We start from the raw sequence: 13204 nt of genomic DNA on the forward strand, positions 1-13204 counted from the left end.
TGTTAGACTCAAGAGTGTAATTCTTTTAACAACATCTCATACAGCACACGTAGGAAAGTCGATTCAAGAAACGACATAGGAGGGTTACTTTCTGCTCTGCTTACGTACTTTCACCTGTGAACAACTTTATAACCATGTACGAAAATACGTTGAATTTCTAAATATGGACAAGTTTCTTTTCGAAGAAAAGCATTGAATATTGATTGAATTTTGTCATTATGAGCTTTAATTATTAAAAACCATTCAAAAGCCAAGAACGCTGCTGATTCACTTCCTAATATGCAAAGTTCTGACATTATTACCTACAGAAGCGGTAGATGCTGTACTGCTGGCAAAACAAGAAGGTATGATCCGCTATATAGAAAGGGTATAACTTATAAAAATTATATGCAATCAAAAGAAAAAAATTCAAACTCATGATGTTCTCCTCATGCACCGTAATCACGCGTTCCTTCTCCTTATCTGTGTGCGTGCTGGAACCCGGCGAAAAAGATAATTACATACGTTTTATAGTCGGTACGCTTTCCCAAATATCGCTGTTAAAAACCATTCAAAAGTCAAGATCGCATAAAATATTATTTATTCAAGACATCTTCTGCAAGAGATTCAATGTGAAATGAGCATGTTTTACTACAAAAAAAGTTTGAGACCTGAAGATAACAGCTCACACTGTTGATACCCATCGTCTTGAATAAAAAATTTTTGTGCGATCTTGCCTTTCTAATGGTTTTTAACAATGAATATTGGGGAAAGCGTACCGACTATAAAGCGTATGTTGTCATCTTTTTCACTACGCTCCAGCACGTCCATAGATAAGGAGAAGGAACACATGATTACGGTGCATGAGCAGAAATACATAAGTTTGATCTTTTTTTCGTTTGATCCTGTATAATTTTTACAAGTTATACCCTTTATATATATCTAAACATACTTTCTTGTTTGCAAGTAGTACAGTATCTACCGATTAGGTAGGTAATAATGTCAGAAGTTTGCGTATTTGGAAATATATCAGCACCGTTCTTCTATTTAATGGTTACCTGAATTAATTGTCAGTTATATAAAAGTAATGTGACTACCGTAAATCATTACTATTGCTTGTCTAACGTAGTATTTCTATGAGCTTAGCGGCAGTTGCAGAGTTGTTAAATAATTTACCATGAGCTGTACGCAAAGCTACGTAGGTGTTAAACCCTAACATTTTATCAACAATGGAGGTTTTGTTACAAGAATGGTGATGAAATTCTGTACTATACTAAAATGTTTTTCTTTGAGTAGTCGATAAAGCTTCAAGTCAAATGATGTGATTCGATTTTTTCTTGTTAGGACTCCAATTATGACTAGATTTAATTCTGATTACAATGGATTAAGAACATGCAAAATACTGTCGCTATTTGCTTACTATATAAATCATATATTCTTACTATAAAATGTCCAGATATTAGGCAGATCGCTTAACATAAAATAATGATTCTGACCTCAGCTTCATAAATACAAAATTTCAAACAGTATTTCAGATTAATGGGAAATTCATGTCCAAAGCAACTTTGTATCGTAATCAGAATAACACAGGCACTGCAACATCGTAAATGTCGTATCGTAATGAGAAGTTGTATTATAAATATTTTTTTAAATAGTAAGTAATGTAGATGTAACTTGGTAACGGTGTGTCCATCTCGATTACACAGTAAAGATAAATTGTTGTTTAACAATATTAAAAATTTAAATTCCTGAGCAGCATCTTTGAAACAATTCTACAATGCAAAAAGTACCCGGAAGTACGTTAAATAGCAAAGAAATGCTATGCACACAAAAGTCTCTTATCAAATTCTTTGATTTTTCATCGTCTCTAAAGAAATGAAACTAATAGATCTTTTTGATAAAGATACTGTTAGGTACCATAAACGCATCCACCATGCCAGTTCAATGCTTACTGGACGTAAGCTAAAAGATGAAACATTACTACCATCATTACCGTTACCCAAATGATCCTGGTCGAAAAAAAATTATTTTCACGAAACAGGTTTTGTAGCCAACATAAAAAAAGGGAAAAGTTGACTTCACGGTATACAGGAAACGCACAGGAAAAAAATGTCGCAGCCGACATGTTTACTTAAATATATTTAGTCCATTCAGCCGCAAGTCTTTGAGCTATGGCGGTCTTCAGACCTAGAGAATCAGTACTGGGTAGACGCCTGCACGAAGACGTACCTGCGACGCCGGCGAACAGAGCGGGCAGCAGAAGCCACAGGAGCGACGACATCGGCGTCATGACGACATGCCCGCTCGGCACGTACTGAATTGCCGGCGACTCCGCGGTCGCCGCAACAAAACATTGGCGCTCGCGTCGCCGAACGCGCACACACGTGCGCTTGCGCACACCGCCTTACAGCGTGTCCCTCCGGGGCGGGAGAGAAAAAAGAGAAACGGGAGCGCAAACTGCGGTGATGCGCCCGCGGCGAACGTCCAGCCCAGCAGACGGCGCGCGATGCCTTTTACCGTCCCGTTGCAACGCTGCTGCTTCTGCGCTGTGAGCTGCCGATGTGAGAAAAGAAACTGCGAGAGCAGACCGACAGGTCATAGGGCGGATCGCTACACATTTATCCGTCCTTCTAGAAATGGTGTAGTTGGAGCTGTCTTCTTACGACTGGGGCGCCTGGAAGACAAGTAAAATGAGAACGACTATTACTTATTAACTATATTGTCGCTACGCCACTCCTGGTTTCTGCGGTCAAGTATACAGTGTGAAAATCATTAAAACCGACAAACTATGGGAGCTTGCACTAGGAATGGAAAAAAAAAATCGACCAGTTAAAACCGATACTGGTATTTTAGCTCAGAATAATGAGTAAAATACCGGTACCGTACACCAGTTTTCCATAGCAGAGATGTTAAAATTTTTGGTATTTAAAACAAATGCTTATTCGAAAATTTCCACTGGTTTGACTTGTTGTATTATTATAGAAAATAGGAAAATAATCGGTTATATTTCAATAACAAAGCCGACAGAAACGACCAACAAACACATGACATAAGAATCGGTACAGCGTTGCTGAGACAATAATGTACTTGTCATCGTGTAGCGTGTACGTGGAGTGTGTAAGATCTCGCACCTGATTGGTTAAAAAGTAAATAATTATGTCTGACTACGAGACGCAATATTCATTTAAAATAATTACAGAAACAGAATGTTGCACAGAAGCTTATTATTTATCTGTCGTTTCTATGAAATAATAAAAGAGAAAGGAAGTTATGGCAGCAGTAAAAAATTAAAAACAAAAGAGAAAGTGATCTGCTGCCTGTGTCTACATAATATCCCTTTCTCTGCTTGTAACCCTTGGAAAAGAATAACTTAACACGAAAAAATAAGAACTGTCCAAACTAATTTTTCAACCTTTAGCACTTGTAGGGAAGCAGCCTACTCACGCTGTAGTAAATTCACATCTGTTTCCATTATGTGCCAGCCAGTCTGCTGTAACTAGCTCTGACGTCATAAATGTTGCGCAATACTTTAAAAATCAAGCAAATGACCTAAAACTTTTATAGCATGTCAGGAATAATGATAAATTAATGTGTGTTAAATATCAGTTCGATAACTTAAGCCATTTCCGTAATTTGGACGTTTTTCTGCAAAAATAATTGGCGCAACAGAAAAGAGCTAGAGACTTCAAAATTTATATTTAGATTCAGCTTTCATAATGATTTAATAAAAACTGTACTTTGGATTTCACAAATTAAGATTTTAGTGGAAATTCAAGATTTTGTGGTTTTCGTCTCAATATTGAAGGAAGCAAGATAGATTAAGTAGGCTAAGAAATAAGGCTAGGATGTTTAGATTTAAATAGGTTGGAGGTCCGCTATGATTATGAAGATGTGTGAAGTTTCTTTTGAATACCTATAAAATTCTAGCAATAGCGGATCTCAAAAGGGACAGTTCAGAGCTCACTTCTGCGTGCAGTGCAATTAAATTAATTCTCTCGCCAGAAATATTTAACTTAGCCACGTCAAAAATTTACTATCAATACTTACCTACGTGCTGAATGCACAGCTAAATTAGGAGCTTCATCGGCCTTCAGCAAGAGAAGCTAGAATTTATTATGTAACTTGAAGTGGTGCGTTACTAGCCCAGCGGCTAGTCGAGACAGCCGACTTGATCAAGCGTTCCCTCAGCGGTCCGCGCCGGGGCTTTATATATAAGAGCACTGTGCGAGGAAGCAAGGCCCCAGTTCTCTCCAGACGCTGAATGACATGCCATCTGTGTCGGGAGCCGCATCGCGCCAGTATCAGTGCTACTAACAGCCTCGGGTGCCGTATTATGTTACTCGAGATGCGCGTAACCAGGAAAGAGTTTCTAGTAAAGTGTTAATTCTGGGATGATTTTCATTATCTAGCTTCAGTGTGCGTATTGTCGTACTTTCACGTGCCGTCGCGGGACAGACATTCTACCAATAATTTAGCGTGGCGTTTGATGAGATATTTCATCAAATTATGGCGAGCATTCATTTCAATATTTAATTCGGACATTTATAGTTGCATCAGCGCAATAGACTCTGAACTGTTCTGTTAGTGAGGTTGTAGGGATATTTGTGTGTGTATTGGTGATTTGGAGAATATACTCAAATATTTTGGAATATCGTTTTTGATTAGAAATCCCGGACAATCTCCTAGTTCCTCAGAGCTATAAGCTGCAGCTATAATAATATTTCTCAGACAAAGTGGGCACTAGGAACTCTATTTACAGGCTTCAGGTTTTGTCAAATCGCTTTCTGGGAGTCAAGAACGCTAAATAGAGAGCCAGTGTTGAGAACGGCGAAAGACAGCATTATCAATATTCTAACAGCCAGAAGCTGATACAACAAACAAACATTTTATACAGCAATCATATTTCCCCCTAACTTACTCGCCGCCCCACACACTGATTATTCATAAGACTTAAACAATGGTATGATTGTCTGTTACAATATGATCTTTGAGCAGAGTTTAAAAAATTATAAAAAAAAAAACAGGAGAATATTGGTGATGCTTTGTAGTATTCAATCCCTCAGTAGTCTTCAAGAGAGCAGCAAAAGGTGCACCGTCTAAGTTTTGTTTCATTTGCCGGTTTTATCTGATATTTCAATTCTATGTGTCTTAAATCGTCTAATGTAAAAGTCCGAGGGAGTTCTGGAATTGTTCAGCTTTTGTTCATTGCCTACGTTTATTACTGGAAATAATAACTCTGTCGTGTGACTAGGGCCTCCCGTCGGGCAGACCGTTCGCCGGGTGCAAGTCTTTCGGTTTGACGCCACTTCGGCGACTTGCGCGTCGATAGGGATGAAATGATGATGATTAGGACAACACAACACCCAGTCCCCCAGCTGGGAATCGAACCCGGGTCCGTAGGATTGACATTCTGTCGCGCTGACCACTCAGCTGTCGGGGGCAGACAATAACAATAAAAAACTGGAAAACGGTTATTTCGAAAACATGTTACTCTGAGAGTTTTTAACAGTCAGGTAAAACTGGAGATAGAAAAAAAAAACATCTGGTTGTTTCAGCGATCTCTAGGTTCCACGGGACACCGAAGCAACATTTTTCCCTCGTGTCATATTTTCCTGTAACGATCTTTTAAACAAAAGAGGGAAACTGTAAGGTGCTTCAAAAAATGTTGAAATGTGTGTGAATTCCTGAGGGACCAAACTGCTGAGGTCATTGGTGACTACACTTACACACTACATAAACTAACTTATGCTACGAACAACACACAGCCCCATGGCCGAGGGAGGACTCGAATCTCCGGCGGGAGGGTCGGCGCAATCCGTGCATGGCGCCTCAAACCGCTCGGCCACTCCGCGCGGTTGTCAGGTGTTAATATCATTTTGGTTTTTGTATGTTACCGATGTGAGAGATACGTTACTGTTAAAGAATCTTTGGTGTTGTCGTTGCAGACTCTTTGCCTCTGCGCAGTCTGATACATTCTTGGTTGAAGTGTGGTAGGTGATGGATGTATTCTGTAGTGCTGTGTGGACTTCTGCTTGTATCTGTTAAAGAAAAACTCATTGTCAAGGACAGCAAGGATGAATATGATGAATATATTAGAAAGCGAAAAGGATATAAATTTTGAATAATGTTATTATTTTTGAAGAGAAGAAGATTAACCTAAGACTGCAGCACTGCGCAGCTAGGAATGATTATTGTCAGCTAGTTAACTTGTTCAGAGCTGAGAGAAAGACCACCCCACTTCCCTGAGGTATGCATTAACATATTAAATGTTTAAGCTGTTTGATTTTTATAGATTTTTAAAATCATTATTTGGTTTCAGTAATACGTAGATTTTTATAGAGTGGGAGATAAAGTTGGGCTAAATTTGGGATAGAAACAAATATTGTATTGCATTGTACTGAATTAAACTGGGGACCTAGACACGACGGAGAGGCTTTGTCCCGTCATAGCCCTCAGTGATTCACAACCCCACAACAGGCCACAGCAGTCCACCCACCCCACCGCCCCCCGGGAACGTCTCATATCAGACGAGTGTAACCCCAAATGTTTGCATGGTAGAGTAATTATGGCGTTCGCATACACGGAAACGGTGTTCGCGCAGCAATCGCCGAAACAGTGTAACTGAGGCGGAATAAGGTGAACCAGCCTGCATTCGCCGAGGTAGATGGAAAACCGCCATAAAAACCACTACAGGCTGACCGGCACACCGGAGCTCGACACTAATCCGCCGGGTGAATTCATTCCAGGGACCGACACGCCTACCCTCTCGGGAACCAGCGCGTTAGACAGCGCGGCTAGCCGGGCTGGCGAAACAGTTCGAAGATTAAAAGTTTTCTCTGGAAGAAATTTAATTAAAGTAACAAACTCTCGGAACAAAGAAAACTTTTTTCCTAATAGTGTTGTTCTGTGAGGACAGAAAGTAACACAAATGAATTTTAATTATTTATTACCAACAGACAACACTTAAACACAACACAGTTGCTTCAGTTACAGTAGCCGCGCGGTCTAGGGTGCCATGTCACGGTCCACGCGGCTCCCCCAGTCGGAGGTCAGAAACTTGTCCTCTCTCTAAAGTAGCATACTCGGTGCTTTGTGCAGCTCTGACGTCACCGTACAATTCTGGTGTGGACACAGCTGGTTCCGAGCACACCGTTCAGCGCATATTGTCGAACATGGAGTTCCACAGGAGATCACCTATACGTGTTCCCATTTTGACGGAACAACATCGTCATTTACGTACTGAAATGGGCACTTGATGATTGAACCATGGATCAATAAAAACTTTTCTCGTTACCATAAGTCGATGATCGAGTCCAGGTACGTAGTCATATAAGTGAACGGCTGCTTTAAAAATGCACCACACCTTGGACGTAGGTCGGTCGGGTGCAGTATTGTGCTATGGGGACATTCGCCTTGGCATCCATGGATCTTGCGGTAGAAATCGAAGGCACCACGACGGCTGCAGATTTCGTGAATGTAACTGCAGACCACCTGCACCTCTTCTTGCTTGATGTCTTCCTCGACAGCGTAGGCATCTTCCAGCAGTATAGCTTCCCTCGTTACAAGGCCAGAACCGTACTACAGTAGTTAGAGAAACGAGACAGTGAGCTCACGTTGACGTCTTGGCCTTATTTGAGCACAGTCGAATACACTGGGATTACTGTGGGACCAACTTCGTACATACAGAACACTGTTTTGTAATTTACTGCAACTGCATGATCTGAGCATAAAAATTTTGTGCCAGATAGAAACCTACCAACTACTGGATGAATCCATGCCACGCGGAACAGCTACTGCATTGCGTCCAGTGGTGGACAAATACGCTATTATGCAGTTTGTTGTAGTGCTTTGACTTCTAATTTGTAACGAGCATTCGACTGTGTGGTTCTGTAGTAGATGGCCACACGGCTCTAAGTAATTGAAAAATTCGATGCACTTTCTGGTCCTACAATACTTTCTGACAATGGTAAAGCATATTTTTCTCGATGTGGATTTTTTGGTTTGTTTCTACGACTGGAGACCCATATTTGATATATCAAATTTATCTATCTTTGGTTTATCGGAAAACCTGCATCTTTGTATTTTCGAATTTCTACTGAGAAAAATGATTATCATACCTGTAAGTGGTTAACTGTACTTCCAATCATCAGTTATCAGTTGAGAATTTGGATATTAACAACAAACAAAACTGTTATAAACCCACCACAATTTATTGCTTCTAAAACTAATTTCTTATTCAAATTTGTACAAAAATGGAAATATTATTCAACGTTAACTATTCTGCTTAAGTTTCATCTCTGGTTAGGTTAGGTTAGGTTAGGTTAGGTTAGTGTTTAACGTCCCGTCGACAACGAGGTCATTAGAGTCATCTCTGGTCAAATATCGATATGAATAATACTCTACGAGATATCGATATAAAGCTTTTGTATCTTTGATTGCTTCTCTTGTATAGAGTAGCAGTATGATGTAAAGGAGAGGAGTCGAAATGTAACTAGCCTCCGTTGTATCCATGCGGGATCTATTGTGCGATGTATCAAGAAATAGGTAAAAATAGTTTGGCGGTTATACGTACTATATTGATTTCAATAGGTGTTTCATTTTAAAGGAGTTATGTTTATAGCTGGTTACATGATTTTGAGAACGCGATTGAATTGCATAACTGACGATGTTGTTGGAGGAATTACGATTGAACATTGAGACCAAGAAGGACATTAAGATATTGTTCCTAAACACTTTCAAGATCCAGGCACCCTCTCGGCGAAATCGTATACCGTTTATTTTCAGAACAAGGGGAAACAATAGCTTCTATAGTGAGAATCAAAAGATAAGTACTTTCAACCACTGACTTTTTAAAACGTTCAGTGTTAACGAAATATCTCTTTCATTCATGCCTTGCAATTTATCTTAATCAGTTCTGTATCTGGTGTCCACCGACAGAATTGTGACTGTACTTTTATTACGTCAGTTACTCAGCATTATATCAATTATAGGCAGAACAGGGCAACGTCGAAGACGTGACTGTGAGGAACTTGTTCTGAAAGTGTGGCCGCACCGTTTGGTTACACGCTGTGTACACACGTTAATGTTGTTATTTGACATAAACGTAAATACGCAAAATGTCCTCTCCTTCCATCGTCTTTGAAACGAGTTTACTCGCAACTGCACTGTCTTTGAAGCGATTCTGTTTAATCGGAGTTGCGATAAACCACAGCTATATGGAGTGCTTTTGTTGCTCATGTAACGTTCTGATGTGAGGACATTAAGTAAATAAAGACAACATTTCAGCTAGACTGAGGCGACAAAGTGCCATCGTTAAACTCTACGTCGTAGCAATGTCGTCGGACAACACTGCTTGTTACTACTGTGTTTAGTATTCAGCATCTGGCGCAAATATCAATTTGAGTTATATTTCCAACACAGTTTGCCCACAGTCGTTTCCTGAGTGTATTGCTTCCCGTTTATACAGCTCCTCTGCCGTTGCGCACGCCTCATCTCGCGTATGCTACGCTGCCTTTATAGCCCGTGCCAACTAGTTCTCTGTCGCCATCGTCCACTGCGACGTGACGAGTTAACTGCAGGCAGCTTTTATACCACGATCGCCGCCATCTTACTCAGCACCCATCAGCGTTTATCTTTCCGTCCTTATTTTCAGTGTTAGAATGCACTACTAAATTCATGTATTTTTATTTTTTTGCGTCTTACTGTATTTCAGGCGCTGCAGCAGGATAGTAACAGACGACTGTTTCCTAAGTGTGGTTTAAATTGTTCCTACCCTTGATTCTTGTAAGTGATGAATTAAAACTATTTCAGATTGGGGCGATTAGACAAAACAATATGAAAACAGTGATATTTTACGCGTACCTGAAATAAAGTGGTCTTGTTTTTGTATAACGTGTCTGTTAAAGTTCTGAAATATCACAACGTATCTGATTTTTGTCTTACGTGTGTTTTGTGTTAATCTAATGCCATGCCGGACATCACAGACTTCCTATGTGAACATATCGTCATGTCTACTTAGTTGGTACATCTGTGACATCATAATTCTATTAAGAGCAAGCCAACAATCGCCCGATTTTTTAAAGAATCGAACTTAGCTGTACAAAACAACACCAAACGCCTCATTAACTCATAAGTAAAGCAATGTGTCAATATATAACGTTAAGCATGTAAGCGAGGAAAACTTTAGAAACGGTGTGAAATTATACTTACAGTTTGTTGAAAGTCTATAAGGGCTCTCGTTATGAAACATGGGTTAATAAAGTGTGGGTAATTTGCGTTATATTTTCAGCAAATGACAAATTTTTCTAGCATCTCAATTTTCATTACGGCATATCTCCTTGGTGCACGGTCGTACAATGATGTAATTTTGCAGGTACATTTAGTGATATTTGCAGATGCTGTCTGAAAAGGTTGTTGCGATTAGAGTTGGTAGTAAAGAAATAATATGCTATAAAGCCAAGTCTGGTGACGAAGGTTTACTACGCGGATGTGCTGAAAAGTAATGCCTCCAAATTTTATATGTGAAAATTCTTAGTTTTTTAAATAAAACGAACTTCATTAATACTCTACATCTTTATTCTTCACGTTTAACATTCGCAGCCGTCTCGTCTAGAGAGCACCAAGTTGTAGCGTGGACCATGGCGTTGTGTAACGTAAGTATGTCGGTGTTTGAGAAACAGCGTTCTGTAATCGAGTTTCGAATTCGAAGAATTCCTCCATACATGCAGTACCCTCTCTTTCGGCATGACAATAACTGACCATACTTGAGCGCTGTGAAATCTGCAACAGTCCGACGCCTTGGGCTTACTGTCATCGAACATCCTCCATACAATCTATGTTGATCCACTTGGATGCAGGATAGCGGCTGATCAAATATCTACCAAGGAAAATCACCAACCAACAATACGATTTGGCAAGTTTGTTTTATTTAGACAACCAGTTTCCTTCGAAAGAAACTCTCGAATAACGAATTCACGCTGTCCAGAAACTGGTGGCTCCATTATGTTAGTATCGACAGCCTGATTGTCTGTACAAGAAGTGCATATGTGGCCTGAAGATGGCGTTATTGAAACTCCGAAACTGGTAGTCTAAATAAAATAACTTCTCAAAACGTACGATTTTCCTTGGTAAGTCCTCCGTACAATCCTGACTTGGTCTCATCCTATTTCCAAAACTTAAAGAATACCTTCGAGCACTTCACTGTGATACCAATGAAGCGATGCAAGCAGAGGTGAGGTTGTGCCTCCGTGAACAAAGTAAAACTATCTACAGTGACGGTTCCAACAAACGGGTCTCTCGCTGTGAGAAATGTGATTGTCATCGAGTTTACTATGTTGAGAAAAAAAAATAGATCGTGTAACGAGTATAAGTGCAGATATTTCTACTGGTGACTGAGGACTGTGTACTGAACATTACATCAGTATTTATGTAATTTGTAGACTAATAATTACAGTCATAACAAGTCGTTATATTTTAGGTTGGTTAGTACCTCGAAGTACATGTGGCAAGTGCAAGGCATTAATGCTTACTTTCCCCTAAGCAGCAGGTCGATATTGAAGTGTGAACATGTAGGTGCAAAACGGTTAGTCTATACTGACACGCGTAGTCCACTTACATAAGAACATTTTCCAATGTTAATGAACAATCTTGATGAATCTTGGTGGGTATATAGAGGGACCAAGTAATACAGTACATATTTTTGTTTGTTTGTGCCCAATTTCACTTTCAGTGCCGTAAAACACACTCCAAAAGATAATTTGGTATATCTGGTTTGGAGGAAATATCTTCGAAATGATGGAATACAAGAATGTCTCTCGTATGAAAATTGGTATGTAATAACGTTCTTATTGTTATTTTACTTTCATTCTATTTTGTTTTGTTTTTTAGTTTGCTGTTCTCATAACTGTGTTTTTTAACTGAAAATAATAATTAATTCCTTATTACGATACCAAATTATTACAAAAATGGTAATTTCTACATAAATGCTTAAAATTTAACGTTGTCTCATACCATCTACATTAAACTAACGAAATTTTTACGCGTACTGTATACGACAGAGAACACAATATAAAACAAAGCACAGCAGGATTTCAAATTTTTGCATATGATTGTCTAAATACCCCGATTTGTATCAGACATATTTCAGTACGTTGGTAAGTCATGGCGAAAAGAATTGATCATGTGCTAGTGACTGCAGCTTAATTATATTGTTTCTCATGTGGAGATTGATATCAAAATCACTCAACATAACTAGATCTGAAAATTTTCTCACGAGTTTCTTCCATCATCGAAAACCGCTTGCGTGCCATGTCTGTACGAGTGACGTCGAGTCGTTTGAAATCACCAGATGAACTAGTTTCTTGCCTTCGAGTATGATGGTCGAAACTGTTTTTTCACGCTGATAACCCGCTTTTGCGTAGTTTTAAGAGAAATTAATGGTCAGTTTGGATCAAGAATTCTAGAATCTCTATTTGAAGCCCCAAATGTTATTGTGACAGTATCGAAATCTGGTGAACAAGTGTCTGATCAGGTCAAAATATATTATAAAAATTATTTTCTTTCCCAGTGAGGGAGAAAAATCTGTATTATTGTTAGATTCTTGGGGCTGTCAATGTGGAAGAACGGTAAAGTGCATCGTATCTGAGGACAAGGACAGCTGGTGACCCCAGAGGGTTCGGCATCACAGGTACAGTCGTGAGATGTATACCACTTTCGATGCTGAAAGAACTTTGTGAGAAGATTTTCTGGTATAGCTCTGCTGAATGATTCTGATGTCAATCTCCACTTGAGAAAGAATATTATTAAGCCGCTGTCACTAGCGCATAATCAGTTCTTTTCACCAAGGCTTACCAGTGTACTGAAACGTTCCCAATACAAATAAGAATATTTAGAGGACCACCCACTACAGTTTGAAATCATGCTGAATTTTGTTTTATATTGTCTTCCCCGTCATGTACATTACGTGAAGAAATTCCGTTGATTTTACATGGATCGCATAAGAAAACGTTATATTGTAAGCATTTATTTACAAATTATCATTACTGCAATGGTTTTGTACCATAATAATGAGTTACTTATTATTTATAGTCAAAAACATACGTATGTGGAACGGTAAACTAAAAAACAAAACAAAAAAGAACGAATTTAAAACGTAAAATAACAAAACATAAAACAAATATAAATAAAACGAATAACTAGACTAACAACGAATATTTAGATATTAAAT

General features: G+C 39.1%; 1 protein-coding gene across 1 annotated transcript in view; it reads right to left on the reverse strand.

The window, feature by feature from the left end:
• The window catches only part of LOC126262567 (uncharacterized), a 392135-nt gene extending 389847 nt beyond the window's left edge, over positions 1-2288 (reverse strand). The window contains exon 1 of the mRNA XM_049959273.1: positions 2209-2288. Within this exon, the coding sequence (XP_049815230.1) occupies positions 2209-2269 (61 nt within the window). The 5' untranslated portion in view covers positions 2270-2288. The remainder of the gene's footprint in view (positions 1-2208) is intronic.
• Between the last annotated feature and the right edge of the window lie 10916 nt (positions 2289-13204).

Source organism: Schistocerca nitens, chromosome 1 (assembly GCF_023898315.1).
Source record: "Schistocerca nitens isolate TAMUIC-IGC-003100 chromosome 1, iqSchNite1.1, whole genome shotgun sequence".
Taxonomy (NCBI): Eukaryota; Metazoa; Arthropoda; class Insecta; order Orthoptera; family Acrididae; genus Schistocerca; species Schistocerca nitens.